This window comes from Neoarius graeffei, chromosome 9 (assembly GCF_027579695.1).
Source record: "Neoarius graeffei isolate fNeoGra1 chromosome 9, fNeoGra1.pri, whole genome shotgun sequence".
Classification (NCBI taxonomy): Eukaryota; Metazoa; Chordata; class Actinopteri; order Siluriformes; family Ariidae; genus Neoarius; species Neoarius graeffei.
Genome location: NC_083577.1, coordinates 49,625,309 through 49,644,195, shown reverse-complemented (window position 1 = coordinate 49,644,195; position 18,887 = coordinate 49,625,309). Strand labels below are relative to the sequence as shown.

The 18,887-nt window shown below is 41.1% G+C and overlaps 1 protein-coding gene across 1 annotated transcript in view; it reads right to left on the bottom strand.

The window, feature by feature from the left end:
* The window catches only part of slc49a4 (solute carrier family 49 member 4), a 106,011-nt gene that overhangs the window by 5,997 nt on the left and 81,127 nt on the right, over positions 1-18,887 (bottom strand). The window contains exon 8 of the mRNA XM_060928743.1: positions 17,616-17,798. Within this exon, the coding sequence (XP_060784726.1) occupies positions 17,616-17,798 (183 nt within the window). The remainder of the gene's footprint in view (positions 1-17,615; positions 17,799-18,887) is intronic.

Sequence of the window (18,887 nt, the reverse complement as noted above, 5' to 3'; positions counted from 1 at the left end):
GATAATATGGAATATTATTAACTGTGATTCTTCCATGGAAATGCAGTCACTTACTTCTAATGTAACTCAGGGAACAGTGAATCAGCCAGACGAAAGCAGAAGGAGAAAAGAAATTCAGAAAACTCCAAAAAGAATATTTATTCTTTTGGAGTTTATGGCATGTCCACTACGGAAGCTATAAATAACAGTAAGAAGCTAATAATGAATACAGGACAATGGCTGTTATATTCACAGACTACTCCTGAGAGGTGAAGCCTGCATTATGAGAGTAACTCAAGAGTGTAATTACAAAGGCGCTCGTACAGAAATAATGCACATTCTAATTGAAAGCTATTAGGTCTGTTATTTAAATATTTGAACAAAAACTAAATTAAAAAGAAGATAGAAGGACTGCTGCCAAGCCTCTGCCTTATTGAGAATAAGCTTACAGCGTGTCTGCAGAGTATGCAAACAGGTCCAGAGACACAAATGCACTGAGCACCTTGCAGTTTCTGCTTCTGTCGTGATAAAGATCTGGACTAAATATAATCACAGAACAGTTCAAACTCTCAGACTCCTAGCACGAGAGAGAGAGAGCACACCTCTTAATTCAATAGAGGAGCGAGTTTTAATTTGACAGCTTTGTGAAACTAGATAACAGGTTGATCAATTGCCCCTGAAGAGAGCACTCTGATCGATGGTGGAAGGTGAAATCCATGCTGGGTCAGTTACTGCGCCCATTCTGAGCAAATGATATGATCTGGGTTTGCAGCACAGTGCATATCAGCAAGCAAAAGAGGACACAGAGACAGTTTGTGCCCCGATAGGGAGTGAAGACAGGCAGAACGACACAGAGGAGCTTCTCTGCAAACGCCTGCTCATTAATCAGGTGTCACTAGCCGTTCGACAGCGCTGGATTGTAGCAGCAGGTTAATGGAGTTATGTTTACCTAGCTGTTTTATCTGAGCCACACGCCTGCCCTGGTCTCATCAATTTAAAACGGAGAGAGGCAACATTAGCAGCAGGATGGTCAGAGCGAATGCTAATGAGCAAGCATATCGCCCCACTCACACTCAAGTAATCCAGTCAGATGTTCACAGAAGCCCAAACAGCCCAGAAGCGGTCAACAATCATCCCTCAAGTGCTAATGGAAATCAGTGCACTTCAAAAACGCAACAGATGAACCTTTCTGTCAGGAATGGTCCCCACTATGGCCCTGTCCACACGGCAGCGGATTCGGGTGACTCCGATACAATTGCTTATCGTTTAGGCCTGGCGTCCACACGGCACCGGCGTTTTGGGTGCCCAAAACGCAATCTTTTTGAGAACGGGTTCCAGAGTGGAAAGATCTGGCAACGTTGCCGTTGTGAAGTCGTCTGGATGAGTAAAACGGATTTGTTTACGATGACGTCACAACCACATGACTGTGAGTGCTTCACGCCAGGTAGAAGTGTAACGAATATCACCAGGAAAAAGCCTTACAGAGCACTAGTGAGAGTGAAACACGAGCTTGGATATTATTATTATTATTATTATTATTATGTTCAGTGTTAGTTCACAGTAGTAAGGCAAGAAGCAGAATAGTGACAGTAATAGTGAAGCAAAAACATGCAATTGTACAAACACTGCAGCTCTACAGCAAAATATTCATTTATAAAATGGTCTGATTCTTAACACCAGTAGTGCCAATGATCTCATTGCGATGCGATGCGAGTTGTCAAGAAATCCTATAACTTGGTTCATGAAACGCGCTTACAAAATATTTTCACTGTGAATATTTATTGTGTAATGCCTGGTGCAAAGTGAGAGAGAGAGAATAGCCCTTAGGGCAGAGTCAATCCCGCCAGCAAAAATAAGGGGAAAAAAGGAGCGAGCTCACCTCTTCAGATGATGGTTTAAGTCCTACAATACATTCCTCAAAAAAGGGCGTAGAAAAGCAAATTAATCCATCAACGTGTATCATTCAATTTATTCCGGACAATTAAAGACGCCGCCTTCCGCGTACGTCATCCTCGTCGCCATTTTGGAAAGGTCAAAGCGGAGAATAAAGATTAGCTGCGTTTAACTGTACCAACAGGTTTACCGTCCAAAGGAGATCACATGGGATTACCTTTCACAGGTGAGAAACAGCAAATTAATCCATCAACGTGTAGTATTCAATTTATTCCGGACCATTAAAGACGCCGCCTTCCGCGTAGAATCATACGTCATCCTCGCCGCCATATTGGAAAGGTCAAAGCGGAGAATAAAGATTAGCTGCGTTTAACTGTACCAACAGGTTTACCGTCCAAATGAGATCACATGGGATTACCTTTCACAGGTGAGACTGGAAAAATACTTTTCATTGTATTTGGTCATTATAATGTAATTTTACGAACAGATTTTCCTGACTTTGTGGCTAATATGAAGTCTCGCGCATAATAGTTTATGCGCATGCGTCCTTACTTCTATTCCCATACGAAAAAGAACAGTAAAGAACTTATAAGAGTTTACCACTGTCTTAGTAGTAAATCCTTATAAATATAAGGATAAATCCTTATAATGATTTATAAATAAATATATATGCCATGTATGATTTACTCCTGAAAGTGGCCCATTTTGCATTTTCCTCATACAAATTTTTTATGAAAATCTAGTATGTATGAAGTGAACATTGTGCATGGTTTTTACAGATAATGTGTATGATGAATTACACTGTCTTTGTATGCTTCATGTAATGTTTGTAGTTTTAAATTATATTTTACAGTTTAAAATGTATATGCCTTTTATATATATAAAAGGCATGTACATTTTAAACTGTAAAATATAATTTAAAACTACAAACATTACATGAAGCATACAAAGACAGTGTAATTCATCATACACATTATCTGTAAAAACCATGCACAATGTTCACTTCATACATACTAGATTTTCATAAAAAATTTGTATGAGGAAAATGCAAAATGGGCCACTTTCAGGAGTAAATCATACATGGCATATATATTTATTTATATTTATAAGGATTTACTACTAAGACAGTGGTAAACTCTCTTATAAGTTCTTTACTGTTCTTTTTCGTATGGGTTGTTCTGGTGTGTCCGAAGGGACCGTCTTACAGCGCCCCTAGAGGTGTGGCATGTGTATTGCATCGTTTTCAGCAAGCGTTGCGTTGCCATATGGACCTGATTTCTACTGATCGTTGCCCATTTGGAGGCGATATTTTTTTTAAATAACATCACGTTGCCGTTGTCGTGTGGATGTGGCCTAAGAACATATAGATCTCTCTGGTCTCTCACTTTCTCCCTAGTAATTCATGGCACAGCAATTATTTTCCCACCTGTCACTCACACGGCAGTTAAATTGCTATTATGTTTTATTCCTTTCCTCTGATCGCTTTGAAGGCTTATTTCTTCCATGAACATTTCTATTCCTCTCTTACTGCTTAGTCTTCCCCCCCCACCCCATCCCTCCTGTAAAGCGACCTTGGGATTGTGAAGGCCACTATAGAAATGTAACTATTATTATTATTATTATTATTATCTCATCTCATTATCTCTAGCCGCTTTATCCTTCTACAGGGTCGCAGGCAAGCTGGAGCCTATCCCAGCTGACTACGGGCGAAAGGCGGGGTACACCCTGGACAAGTCGCCAGGTCATCACAGGGCTGACACATAGACACAGACAACCATTCACACTCACATTCACACCTACGGTCAATTTAGAGTCACCAGTTAACCTAACCTGCATGTCTTTGGACTGTGGGGGAAACCAGAGCACCCGGAGGAAACCCACGCGGACACGGGGAGAACATGCAAACTCCGCACAGAAAGGCCCCTGTCAGCCACTGGGCTCGAACCCAGCACCTTCTTGCTGTGAGGCAACAGTGCTAACCACTACACCACCGTGCCGCCCATTATTACTCTTTCTTCAGTGTCTGTCATTTGATATTTTTAGTCTTTTTAACTTGATTTGGACCGTCTTGTATCTTTTTACTCTCTACTAAGGACTCATTTTAAATAAAAGTAGCTGATATTTTTAAACTTCTGGTCGATCAGAACTCCGGAACATTTGAAACTTAGGAAGCAGTGCAGCAAGACATCTCCTGCTGCAGTGTGGCCTGCTCTTGGCCTGGAACTGCAGCAGCAACTCAGCTACACTGACTTTTGACTCAGCTGGAGCCATCTTCACCATCCTGAGGCCTGTATCGTCTGCTAGAGCCATCTTCACCATCCTGAGGCCTGTGTCGTCTGCTTGAGCCATCTTCACCATCCTGAGGCCTGTGTTGTTTACTTGAGCCATTTTTACCATCCTGAGGCCTGTATTATCTGCTGGAGCCATCGTCACCATCCTGAGGCCTGTATTATCTGTTGGAACCATCTTCACCATCCTGAGGCCTATATCGTCTGCTGGAGCCATCTTTACCATCCTGAGGCCTGTATTGTCTGCTGGAACCATCTTCTCACACCACACCCTACATTGATAAGTGTTGAGAGCTGTGGACAATGGTGTTCCTTTTGACTTTACTTTGTTTATTGACTGTGTGGGACTCGGGGGCAAGTGACCATTCCTGGGTGAGTACATCTAACAATGTGCTTAGCCTGCTGGACACTGCACATGGATGCACTTGCACCATGGCTGCTGTACAACCTATACAACCACCACTCCATTTGGCACAGGACATGAACTTATCACCTAACCTGCCCAGAGACTTGCCTCGACTCCAGAGCCTTCTAGCTTTGCATAATTACCTCATGTTCCGTGAGAAATCCTGCTTGGTTTCAACACACCAAATGTTAGATTCATCATGTAATGTTTCTAAGCAGAGATTGTTGACTCTCTTAATATTACTCTTATCTGGTGATGTGCAACCTAATCCAGGGTCAGAGTTGACACCGCTTCAAACACCAGAGGAGTTTAAAACCAAAAGTGGTCTACGTTTCTTTCATCTTAACGTACGTAGCCTGATCAAAAAGATGGACTCTATTAGAATATGGGCTGACCCAACGGACTCTGACATCATTGTCCTTTCTAAGACATGCCTTAAAAAGTCAAATCACAAATGACATGATTAACATAGAAGGATACAACATCTTTACAACAGACCGTGCAGGAAAGGGAGGAGGGGTTGCAATTTATGTAAAAAAAAAAAAAAATCATTTAAACTCTACTTGCATCCAGTCTATAACAAAACGGAAGTGTCTAGAGCTTTTATTAAAATTATCCCTCCTAAAAGGTTCAGACATTACTGTGGTTGGATGTTATCAGCCACCCTCTGCCCCAAGTGAAGCCACAGCTCTACTCTCGGACCTTCTCCACAACTGGACCAAGTCTGAGATGATTTTACTTGGAGACCTAAACTGGGACTGGCAATCGGACTTGTCATTAAATTCATTTAAAGATACCTGTGACTCTCTTTGTTTGGTGCAGCTAGTTAACTCACCAACACAGTTAAATCAAAAAGATCCAGAGAAGTCCACACTTATAGACATTATTTTAATAAATGCGTCCCACAGATTCTCTGCAGTTGGAACCTTCTGTAACGATGTTAACGATCACTGTGCAGTTGTCTGTGTACAACCCCGATTCCAAAAAAGTTGGGACAAAGTACAAATTGTAAATAAAAACGGAATGCAATAATTTACAAATCTCAAAAACTGATATTGTACTCACAATAGAACATAGACAACATATCAAATGTCGAAAGTGAGACATTTTGAAATTTCATGCCAAATATTGGCTCATTTGAAATTTCATGACGGCAACACATCTCAAAAAAGTTGGGACAGGGGCAATAAGAGGCTGGAAAAGTTAAAGGTACAAAAAAGGAACAGCTGGGGGACCAAATTGCAACTCATTAGGTCAATTGGCAATAGGTCATTAACATGACTGGGTATAAAAAGAGCATCTTGGAGTGGCAGCGGCTCTCAGAAGTAAAGATGGGAAGAGGATCACCAATCCCCCTAATTTTGCGCCGACAAATAGTGGAGCAATATCAGAAAGGAGTTCGACAGTGTAAAATTGCAAAGAGTTTGAACATAGCATCCTCCACAGTGCACAATATCATCAAAAGATTCAGAGAATCTGGAAGAATCTCTGTGCGTAAGGGTCAAGGCCAGAAGACCATACTGGGTGCCCGTGATCTTCGGGCCCTTAGACAGCACTGCATCACATACAGGCATGCTTCTGTATTGGAAATCACAAAATGGGCTCAGGAATATTTCCAGAGAACATTATCTGTGAACACAATTCACCGTGCCATCCGCCGTTGCCAGCTAAAACTCTATAGTTCAAAGAAGAAGCCGTATCTAAACATGATCCAGAAGCGCAGATGTCTTCTCTGGCACAAGGCTCATTTAAAATGGATTGTGGCAAAGTGGAAAATTGTTCTGTGGTCAGACGAATCAAAATTTGAAGTTCTTTATGGAAATCAGGGACGCCGTGTCATTCGGACTAAAGAGGAGAAGGACGACCCGAGTTGTTATCAGCGCTCAGTTCAGAAGCCTGCATCTCTCTGATGGTATGGGGTTGCATTAGTGTGTGTGGCATGGGCAGCTTACGCATCTGGAAAGACACCATCAATGCTGAAAGGTATATCCAGGTTCTAGAGCAACATATGCTCCCATCCAGACGACGTCTCTTTCAGGGAAGACCTTGCATTTTCCAACATGACAATGCCAAACCACATACTGCATCAATTACAGCATCATGGCTGCGTAGAAGAAGGGTCTGGGTACTGAACTGGCCAGCCTGCAGTCCAGATCTTTCACCCATAGAAAACATTTGGTGCATAATAAAACGGAAGATACGACAAAAAAAGACCTAAGACAGTTGAGCAACTAGAATCCTACATTAGACAAGAATGGGTTAACATTCCTATCCCTAAACTTGAGCAACTTGTCTCCTCAGTCCCCAGACGTTTACAGACTGTTGTAAAGAGTAAAGGGGGATGTCTCACAGTGGTAAACATGGCCTTGTCCCAACTTTTTTGAGATATGTTGTCATGAAAATCACCTAATTTCTCTTTAAATGATACATTTTCTCAGTTTAAACATTTGATATGTCATTTATGTTTTATTCTGAATAAAATGTGGAATTTTGAAACTTCCACATCATTGCATTCTGTTTTTATTTACAATTTGTACTTTGTCCCAACTTTTTTGGAATCGGGGTTGTAAGAAACTGTAAGATCTCTAAAGGCAAACCACGTTTTATTTATAAAAAGACAATTCAAACACTTTGATGAACATGCCTTCTTACATGATGTGTATAATAGTGATCTGAACATTGTCTCACAAAGGACTGATGTTAACTTAGCATGGGGTTATTTCAAATCTACCTTCTTGGCTATGTGTGATAAACATGCCCCTTTTAGGAAATTTAGGATAAGTGGTAAAAACAATCCTTAGTTTAATGACTCCATCTCTACTCTTATACGACAAAGAAATGCCGCTTGGGCAAAAGCAAAGAAATCGAACCTTCCATTAGACTGGACTCTTTATAGAACTTTAAGGAATAAATGTACTAAATTAGTTAAAAATTCAAAATGCGACTACTATCTTAATATGATGAATGAAAACTTGAATAACCCTGCTAAGTTCTGGAAACTAGTCAAATCTTCCTTAGGTACTATTACACCAAACTGTCTTCCTGATCTCTTAAGGGTGAATCAAAATGAAGTTAAGGGTGGACTTGATATTGCACACAGTTTTAATAATCATTTTATTTCTGCTGGCTCAATCTTTGACTCCAGCTATACAGGGGCGCATGCGGTAGAGTGAGAGTTGAACCCTACTCCATGTGACCCTGATCAACAGTTTACTTTTGCACCCATTCTGACCTCTCAAGTTCGAAAAGCTTTATTGAACTTGGATATTAAAAAAAAAAAAAAAAAAAAAAAAAAAAAAATCATCTCCGGGCCCAGAAAAGATACAACCATTTTTCTTTAAAACTGCTGCAGGTATTATTGCAGAGCCAATCACCTCTATCTTCAATCTCAATCTCCACTCCAATAAAATACCCAATTCATGGAAATTGGCTATGGGTCTCCCGCTATTAAAGGGTGGTGACCCTTCTGATTTGAATAATTATCGTCCCATTTCTAGATTGTCAGTTATGGCCAAAGTTTTTGAATCCCTTGTAAATGAGCAGCTCAAAAGGTTTTTGACTGATAGGAATATTCTCAGTGAGTCTCAGTCAGGTTTCAGATCAGGCCACGGTACTACAACAGCGGCTCCGCTAGTTACAAATGATATCATCAGATTTTTAGACAGTAAAAAACACTGTGCAGCATTGTTTGTTGATCTGTCTGAAGCATTTGACTCTGTGGATCATAAACTAATACTACAGAGACTTGACTGCATAGGCCTTAGTGAAATGGCTCTGAATTGGTTTAAAAACTACCTATCTGGTAGAACTCCGTGTGCATCAGTGGAAAACTATACTTCAGCCTCTCTTCCTCTAAATAAAGGTGTTCCCCAAGGTTCTATTTTGGCCCCTATTTTATTTTCTCTCTTTATAAATGACCTAGGTAGTGGAATAAGTCCAGCCCTTTTCCACTTATATGCGGATGACATGGTTGTCTATACAGTGGCATCCTCCTTAGATCAGGCCATAAAACTCTTGCAGGGTGCATTTCAAACATTGCAGCACTCCCTGCTCAAATTAAAACTGGTCCTTAATTCAAAGACAACCATATATATGACCTTTACTCGCTTTCGAGCTACAGCAGCTGCTCCAATTTCCACTATCGCGACATTAGACGGTACATGTCTTGAAAGAGTTGCTTTTTACAAATACCTGGGTGTATGGCTTGATAAGTTGACTTTTGATGTGCATATTGACAATCTGTTGAGAAAGCTTAGGCCTAAACTGGGTCTTTTTTTTTTGTTTTAAAAAATGCTTTCCATTTGAGGCTAGAAAGAGAATAGTGCAAAGCTCCTTTTTATCTGTATTAGACTTTGGTGATGTAATTACACACACGCGCACGCAGCCTCTTCCATGCTTAAAAAGCTGGATTCTCTGCATCATGCTGCAATACGTTTTGTAACAAATGCAGGTTCACGAACACATCACTGCACTGTATATGAACCTTTAGGTTGGCCCTCTCTATATCAGAGGCGAAAATGGCACTTGTTGATTCTTACTCTCAAGGCATTGCTAGGTAAACTGCCAGTCTATCTCAAGACTTTTAACTTGCCACACAGGCACCTACAATACTAGGCGAGCAGCAAATTGGATGCTCTTGGATGTCCCAATGGTAGTCAGAGCTTGGAAAAACTGCCTTCTCCTTTTATGCACCATCAATATGGAATGAGATGCAGGTTATCATTACATTAGAAGCACTTCCCACTGTAAATGCCTTCAAAGGAATGTTAAAATCCGCCCTACAGGAAACATGCAGCTGTTTTACCTGATGTGACTGCTGACTGTGACAACTCCATTTCTCACGTTCTTAATATTGTGTTGATTTTATGTATGTATGTATGTATGTATGTATGCATGCATGCATGCATGCATGCAATTTATGTTAGTATCTGTGCGCCATCTTAGCCAGGACTCCCTGCACTGCAAAAAAAATGATCTCTTGTTGAGAGAAAATATATTTAATATGGGTGAATTTATCTCATCTCATTATCTCTAGCCGCTTTATCCTGTTCTACAGGGTCGCAGGCAAGCTGGAGCCTATCCCAGCTGACTACGGGCGAAAGGCGGGGTACACCCTGGACAAGTCGCCAGGTCATCACAGGGCTGACACATAGACACAGACAACCATTCACACTCACACCTACGGTCAATTTAGAGTCACCAGTTAACCTAACCTGCATGTCTTTGGACTGTGGGGGAAACCGGAGCACCCGGAGGAAACCCACGCGGACACGGGGAGAACATGCAAACTCCACAGAGAAAGGCCCTCGCCGGCCACGGGGCTCGAACCCGGACCTTCTTGCTGTGAGGCGACAGTGCTAACCACTACACCACCGTGCCGCCCCGGTGAATTTATCTATTATTTCTAATTAGAAGTTTACTAGAACTCAAATATAAGATTTAGCTTACTTTGAGACACTTTTACTAATTTCAAGCCTTAAATTTTCTTATTCTATTGGCAGATAATTTTGCTCATTTTAAGCATTCAATTCTAGAAAGAAGCAAAATTATCTGCCAATAGAATAAGAAAATTTAAGGCTTGAAATTAGTAAAAAAGTGTCTCAAAGTAAGCTAAATAATCTTATATTTGAGTTCTAGTAAACTTCTAATAAGAAATAATAGATAAATTCACCCATATTAAATATATTTTCTCTCAACAAGAGATCATTTTCTGCAGCGTGGAAGAGATCTTGTATCTCAATGGGACAATTCCTGGATAAATAAAGGATATAAATAAATTACCTCGCCCACTACGGAGTAAGCGGGGCGAGGTATTGTTTTCGGTTGGGCTTCTTTGTTTGCTTGCTTGCTTAACGATATTACGGGAAAACGGCTGGATCAATCTTCATGAAACTTTTAGGATAGATGGGCATTGGTCTCAAATAGAACCGCCAACATTTTGAGGGTCATCCAGTTAAGGCCACCAAAAAGGTCAAAATCGTTTTTGTTGCGGCTACTGTCTCATAGAGGTGCTAGCCACTACGTCATCGTGCTGCAAGAATGTAAGCGTGTAACAGTCGTGCATGCACATACACATGTTCTGATTAAAATGGCTAGTAGTGAGTGTATACAATTCGGTTTACCATTCGAAATAAATGGACTAGACTATAGAAATCGCTTTCAGACATGTTTATGCTTATTACAGAGGGAAAGCGTGTTCCACTGAGCTCTAGCGCAGGGCCATTTCCGGGAAATAAGAGTTTTGGTCATGGCGACAGTGTGTGTATTTCAGTCAGCCTCGGTTTGGAGGTTTCAGTTTCAAAACCGTAAGAGGCAAGAGTAGAATAATATAAAAGTACAGACACTTGGTATATTTTACTTCTGAGATTTTTAAATTGTTCATTTTTGGATTACGCTTCATTTTTGTGGCTACTGCCTCATAGTGTGTGTGTGTGTTATATATACATACAGTGGTGCTTGAAAGTTTGTGAACCCTTTAGAATTTTCGATATTTCTGCATAAATATGACCTAAAACATCATCAGATTTTCACACAAGTCCTAAAAGTAGATAAAGAGAACCCAATTAAACAAATGAGACAAAAATATTATACTTGGTCATTTATGTATTGAGGAAAATGATCCAATATTACATATCTGTGAGTGGCAAAAGTATGTGAACCTTTGCTTTCAGTATCTGGTGTGACCCCCTTGTGCAGCAATAACTGCAACTAAATGTTTCCGGTAACTGTTGATCAGTCCTGCACACCGGCTTGGAGGAATTTTAGCCCATTCCTCCATACAGAACAGCTTCAACTCTGGGATCTTGGTGGGTTTCCTCACATGAACTGCTCGCTTCAGGTCCTTCCACAACATTTTGATTGGATTAAGGTCAGGACTTTGACTTGGCCATTCCAAAACATTAACTTTATTCTTCTTTAACTATTCTTTGGTAGAACGACTTGTGTGCTGAGGGTTGTTGTCTTACTGCATGACCCAATGTCTCTTGAGATTCAGTTCATGGACAGATGTCCTGACATTTTCCTTTAGAATTTACTGGGATGATTCAAAATTCATTGTTCCATCAATGATGGCAAGCTGTCCTGGCCCAGATGCAGCAAAACAGGCCCAAACCGTGATACTACCACCACCATGTTTCACAGATGGGATAAGGTTCTTATGCTGGAATGCAGTGTTTTCCTTTCTCCAAACATAACACTTCATTTAAACCAAAAAGTTCTATTTTGGTCTCATCCATCCACAAAACATTTTTCCAATAGCCTTCTGGCTTGTCCATGTGATCTTTAAAAACTGCAGATGAGCAGCAATGCTCTTTTTGGAGAGCAGTGGCTTTCTCCTTGCAACCCTGCCATGCACACCATTGTTGTTCAGTGTTCTTCTGATGGTGGACTCATGACCATTAACTTGAGCCAATATGAGAGAGGCCTTCAGTTGCTTAGAAGTTACCCTGGGGTCCTTTGTGACCTCACCGACTATTACACGCCTTGCTCTTGGAGTGATCTTTGTTGGTCGACCACTCCTGGGGAGGGTAACAATGGTCTTAAATTTCCTCTACTTGTACACAATCTGTCTGACTGTGGATTGGTGGAGTCCAAACTCTTTAGAGATGGTTTTGTAACCTTTTCCAGCCTGATGAGCATCAATAATGCTTTTTCTGAGGTCCCCAGAAATCTCCTTTGTTCGTGTCATGATACACTTTCCACAAACATGTGTTGTGAAGATCAGACTTTGATAGATCCCTGTTCTTTACATAAAACAGGGTGGCCACTCACACATGATTGTCATCCTATTGATTGAAAACACCTGACTAATTTCACCTTCTAATTAACTGCTAATCCTAGAGGTTCACATACTTTTGCCACTCACAGATATGTAATATTGGATCATTTTCCTCAATAAATAAATCTCATTATCTCTAGCCGCTTTATCCTTCTACAGGGTCGCAGGCAAGCTGGAGCCTATCCCAGCTGACTACGGGCGAAAGGCGGGGTACACCCTGGACAAGTCGCCAGGTCATCACAGTCAATAAATAAATGACCAAGTATAATATTTTTGTCTCATTTATTTAAGTGGGTTCTCTTTATCTACTTTTAGGACTTGTGTGAAAATCTGATGATGTTTTAGGTCATATTTATGCAGAAATATAAAAAAATCTAAAGGGTTCACAAACTTTCAAGCACCATTGTGTGTGTGGGTATATATATATATATATATATATATATATATATATATATATATATATATATATATATATGCATGCTCTATTTACTGTATGGACATGGGATCAGAAAATTTTATTTATAAGCAGTAGCCACATGTTCCCATAGGGTACCTATTTTTTTGTGATATCTTGCTTCATATTCAATTCATATTCATCACAAGTGCTACCGGGCGAGGTTTGTTTTGCCTGGCAACAACAATAATAATAATAATAATAATAATAATAATATTATTATTCCTGGTGTCAAACGTGCAGAGATGTTCATCTCATTCTCATCTCATTATCTCTAGCCGCTTTATCCTTCTACAGGGTTGCAGGCAAGCTGGAGCCTATCCCAGCTGACTATGGGCGAAAGGCGGGGTACACCCTGGACAAGTCGCCAGGTCATCACAGGGCTGACACAGACACAGACAACCATTCACACTCACACCTACGGTCAATTTAGAGTCACCAGTTAACCTAACCTGCATGTCTTTGGACTGCGGGGGAAACCGGAGCACCCGGAGGAAACCCACGCGGACACGGAGAGAACATGCAAACTCTGCACAGAAAGGCCCTCGCCGGCCATGGGGGTCGAACCTGGACCTTCTTGCTGTGAGGCACCAGCACCAACCACTACACCACCGTGCCGCCTTGCAGAGATGTTATTAAGGCAATTTATGCCGAGATGTTCCCTCTGGCCAGTATCCTGAGGGGATTTGACACACTGGCAGGGCCAGAGAAGAGAGACTTGAAAGCCTCCAAGTACATGAGAATTGATACAGAAGACAAGCCCTCGCCACCAACAGTACTCAACTCTGATACGTGCCTCTTACTGCTATAATCATTCCTAATCACAACCCATTCAGCAATCAGATTGATGGCTTCTATCTGCTAGGCTTAATACTTTCAAATGCTGTAGCACTGCATGTGGTTAATAGCTAGCCTAATCATTAGTAGGCTCAAGTGGCTCTATGTGAGGGAATTAACAAACAGATAAAATACACAGCTGTTATGTTTCACAGTCCTCTACAGACAATAAAACCAAGATGATTCTTTACAGATAAACATTATCATTTCATATGGCACAAGCTTCAACTGAGCTTTAGAATTGGCAGGTTAACAGAAGTTCTAAAATCCCTACGGTGAAGCAGAGTGCTTTTTTCCCTACAACAAGTCAGCCCTTTATACAAAGATAATGCCTAATAATGCATTCAACATAACAGAAAAGCAGGATGACCTTGGTAACCTGGATTCTTCACAGAGACAGACACTGCAGCGTTTCGCTTTGTATTCCACCCACACTGACTAGCACAAAGCAGTGGAATCAAACATGTAAACAACTTTTCATCCTTTCACACTCAAGGTGAGCGAGTAGAAATGGCACGTGTCCTGCTGTCTGGATTTCTGTTTTAAATCATAAGAGCTTCATCGGTTCTACTGAATGGTTGGAAACTCTCCAGCATTTACATACTGGGCGAGACTCGCACTAGTGACAATAGCGGGAACAGGGGGTGTGAATTGGAGCAGAATCGCCAGGGTAAGGATCAGTATGGGGTTGTAAGCAGTCGACAGGTCGGGTCACAGAGCTTCCAGCTGGACTTGAACTAAAAGAGAGAGTACTGTGCAACATGAAGGGAGAAGTTTAAATCCAGACTTTTGTTTAGCACTTCTGTCTCATCTGTATGGGCAACAAGATGGACGCTCCTGATTAATTAACAGATAGATAAACAGTAGAACTGAATAAATCATCAGGGAAAGAGTGACAAGTTAGAGTTTGCTTAAGAGTTTAGCGCTATGCTACCTCGGTCTTTTTAATTCAGGGAACAGAGAGAGAGAAGGCTAATATTTCTTAGAGATTATGCTAATCAGCAATTTATCAATTTTCTGTCCGAGCCTTTCATATTAAATGTTTACTCACTAATTACTAGCTAGTGTTAACTGCAAATCCACCTACCATTATCAACAAGCATTAATCCTACATGGAGGGAAAGTGCAAGCACACACACACGCACGCTTTATGCATATATAAGCTCTGAATCAAGTTATTTCTGTGAATGTGCTGTTTTGCAGTCTTTAAAAGAGAATCACATTCTGTATCCCAGGAGTGATCCAACCAAGACATTTGGATGACTGACAGAGAAGAAAAAAATAGTTTTGACAGTTGAGGAAAACAACCTGCATGAAGTTTCTGATGAAACAAAAGGTAATCCATGAGATCCTTCAGTTTATAAACCAGTGACCAGACCAGCTGAGATCTAAAACCCACTGAAGATATACAGTAAAACAATACATATTAAAGTTCAAAGATCTGCACTCATTCAGGTGCTCAGTTATGGACAGTCGCCCAGCTTTGTTTGGGACTGATAACAGAATCAGATTAGAAAAGCTGAGTGATCATCATTGAGATGATTATCATGCTCTGAAGGATCAGCAGGAAGGCAAAAGCTGCATGAGGAAATCCCCCCCCACTTCCTCATGCTAATCCAACAGGCTCTTAGTCACAGGCGCGCACACACACAGATACACTCCATACAAGGGACCTTGTAGCTGTCAGGACTAACAGCACTGTGTGATGCAGTCCATTTCAAACATGTTTCTGGGACGTCGCAATTCACCATTTATCATCAACCTCAGCAAGTATCAGCAGAAGTCAGAAATATGCCCAGAGTGTTCCCAGCATTAATGCATATGCATGAGCATCTGCCATCTGTCAGAAGCCTTTAGGAAGCAGTGGGACTGTCCACAGACTAGGATTTCATGCCACATGGCTTGTTATTGAGCAAGGTGCCTGTGTCTAACTCGTGTGAGCAGCCAATTCCAGCAGCAAGGAGAGATGAAACGGAGCGGAGATATAGGGCTATCATAGAGCTCTCACTTACCCATCTGCTCACCATGAGGAATAGGATCAGAGAGTGTTTCATCAATATTCAACAGGTAGATTCCATTTATGCATGAGGATCCCCATCAATCCTTCAGCACATTTTTCATCATCTCACCTGATTGACTTTCCCCATGTGCATAACCTCACACTGAAGGATAATCACCATTCAGGAGACAGAAGCAAGGTTGGACCAATCTAATTTTTTTTTTTTGTAAGAAGAGCTCCCAGCATTGACCGATTACTGATACAGATGCAATACTCAACTTTTTGGTAGCAAGGCTGACTCTCCGCAAACTGTTATATCAAACATTATTAAAGGGGCGATGATGTAATTCTTTAAGACAACTTGTTTCCTGCATTCACATCTATGGAATCAATTTTGTGCCAAAATGTTCATACAATACTTTTGAAATATCAAACAAAAACGACAAATCAAAATACAAAAAAAGAAAAAAGTCAATTTTTTTAGACTGGCAAACAAATTATTCATGTAATCATGCAAAATATCAGTCTATTACTCTTCAGAAACCCTTTATTTTTGTTCCGCGTCTTTCTCAGTTTTGTTTGACGTAATTTATTTTGGTTGCGATTCCAGTTTCTCGTTTGCGCTCCCTGACTTTTTGCTTGCAGTTTTGGCACAAACTTCACATGTGGGTGGGCTGTCCAGGAATGCATTCCCATTGGCTAACTTGTGTTTGACTGACAGCTACGCTCAGCCATTCCCTACTCGGATTCTGGCGGACTGTTTGACGAGTGACCGATCCATTGACGGTAAACAAGGATCGAGTTGACTTCAGTGGCGACTATGATATTGAATTTACACTTTGTTGAATTAATTACACGAGGACGCCGTCGGGTAAAAACGACTAAATATTTTATCGGAAGTGCCTTTCGTCTACACGGGGACGGCGTTTCCGAGGCTGAAAAACGGAAAAAATTGAAAACGCCTTCCAGAGTGGATAAGTTAAAAACAGCCCCGTTGCATATCCGTCTAAACTACCCAATACGCGAAACTCTGCTCTGATCTGCTCACGTTGGGTACGCGTTTACGTCATACATATGTCATATACTGTACATGCCAGCCCGGGAAGTAAGAAAGTAAGTAAAAAAGTAAGAGCATGTCTGATTACATCGATCCAATGGACCTTCAAGCTGCTCTGGCAGCTTTAATAAACGTCCAGGAGTCCTTTGAACATCTATACCGAATCTGCACATATACCGTTAATGAACAGAGGCGGGTATAGTATGCTCTTACTTTTTTACTTACTTTCTTACTTACCATAGCCAGAGTAGTCAAAGTTTTCGCGGCGCAGATGTGCAGATCAGACAAGACGGAAGACGTTGCGCATGCGTGCAGACATAGCGGAGGTCTTTCACAGCACCACCCAGCCGCCTGGCATGCACATCCAATTGAATTCCACACATTTATGCGTCACCGTATAGACGCAGATTTCCTCCTTGAAAACGGTCGTGTAGACGCGGAAAAAAGTGAGAACGAAAACGGACTTTTGCGTTTTTGTTTCAGACCGTCCCCGTGTAAAGTGGGCCTCAGACATTTTAGTTTTGCACACCTGCACTAGGCATTATGCCAGGACACTGGACCCCTGGTAAATCAGCTCGGTTAATTTTATTCCTATGATTCACCTCTTCCCAGTGAGTTGGGGTGGGGGTGGGGTCAACAACAACACCCTACAGGGTGAAAGAAACCAAGTAACAGCTACCAGGCTAAGCCACTAATACTGAAGTCTAGAATGATAATGTTGCCTGCTGGAAGTTATTCAAGCTTTTTTGCACATCTTAACATAATGAATTAAGCAGAGTGGTCAGGAAACCACATAAGCTGCAGTTCATTCAAAACTGACACAACCTGTGACCTGAATAGGAGAAAAAAAAAATTTGTTGTACTCTGAAACATCCAATGACTGCTAATCTTTGGAGTTAATCCTACCCTGTGGAGTATAATTTACCTTTGAAGTAGAAGGTGAGAAAGAAAAGGAGCAGGCCTGTGAAGAGATTGCTGAAGAAGGTGACCACACCACAGGTGATGCCTTCTGGCACAGGGTATACGGTCTCAATGAAAAGCTCGAAGAAGATGGGAATGCTGCTGTTTATGAAGATGCCCACCAGGATACAGGAGGTGTAAAGTGTTGCTGGGGACACAAGAATTCTTTAATTATCTTCACTGTGAGCTCAATATCAGGCTTACCAGTCATATTGCCTGGGTCTAGGACAAACCATTCTTTTAAAAAATTAGGAAACACATGCACAACCTGCAAAATATAAACAGCACTAAACTATAACTCATTCTAATGTGACATTCAGTATTGCTTACACATGCACTCACTGGCCATTTACAATTACAGTAGGAACATCTGTACATCAGCATTTTGGAGCAGTAGTTCAATGCATAAAATCATGCAGATACAGGTGAAAAACTTCAGCTGATGTTCACGTCAAACATCAGAATGAGAAAGAAACTAGAACTGTGAGTAAATGCACTATAGAATACCCCCGCTTATCAGCCTGTCATCATATATCGCCATATGTAAGGGAATAGGTTGAATCATCTCCCCTTTGAAACATTGGACCAGGATTATTTTCCTTCATGCACATCTTAAGGTGGTACACTGCAACTATGTAAAGTTTCATCAAAATCCATCAAACCGTTTAGGAGGAGTTGCGTTTACAAGCCTGCCATCATATATCACCATATCTAAGGGAATAAGTTAATGAATTATCTCCCCTTTGAAATATCAGACTGGGATCGTTTTCCTTCATGCACATCTTCAGGTGGCATATTGCAACTGTGTAAAGTTTCATCATAATCCATCAAACTGTTTAGGAGTTGCACTTACAAGACACATGGACAGATGTATGGATGGACGGACAGGGTGATTCCTATTATAAACCGCCCCAACTTTGTTTGCGGGGGGTGTTAAAAAAAATTAAAAATAAGTGTGATCTCAGTGACTTTGATCACAGTACGGTTGTTGGTGCCAGACAGGCTGGTCTGAGTATTTCAGAAACTGCTGATCTCCTGGGATTTTCATGCACAACCGTCTGTAGAGTTTACACAATGTTTTTTTTGCACCATTTCGGTAAGCGGCAGGTCTGTGGATGGTAATGCCTTGTCAATTAGAAAGGTCAGTGGAGAACAGCCAGACTGCTTTGAACTGGCAGGAAGTCTATTTCTTCAAATAACTCTAAAACCGTGGTAAGCGGAAAAGCAGCTCAGAACA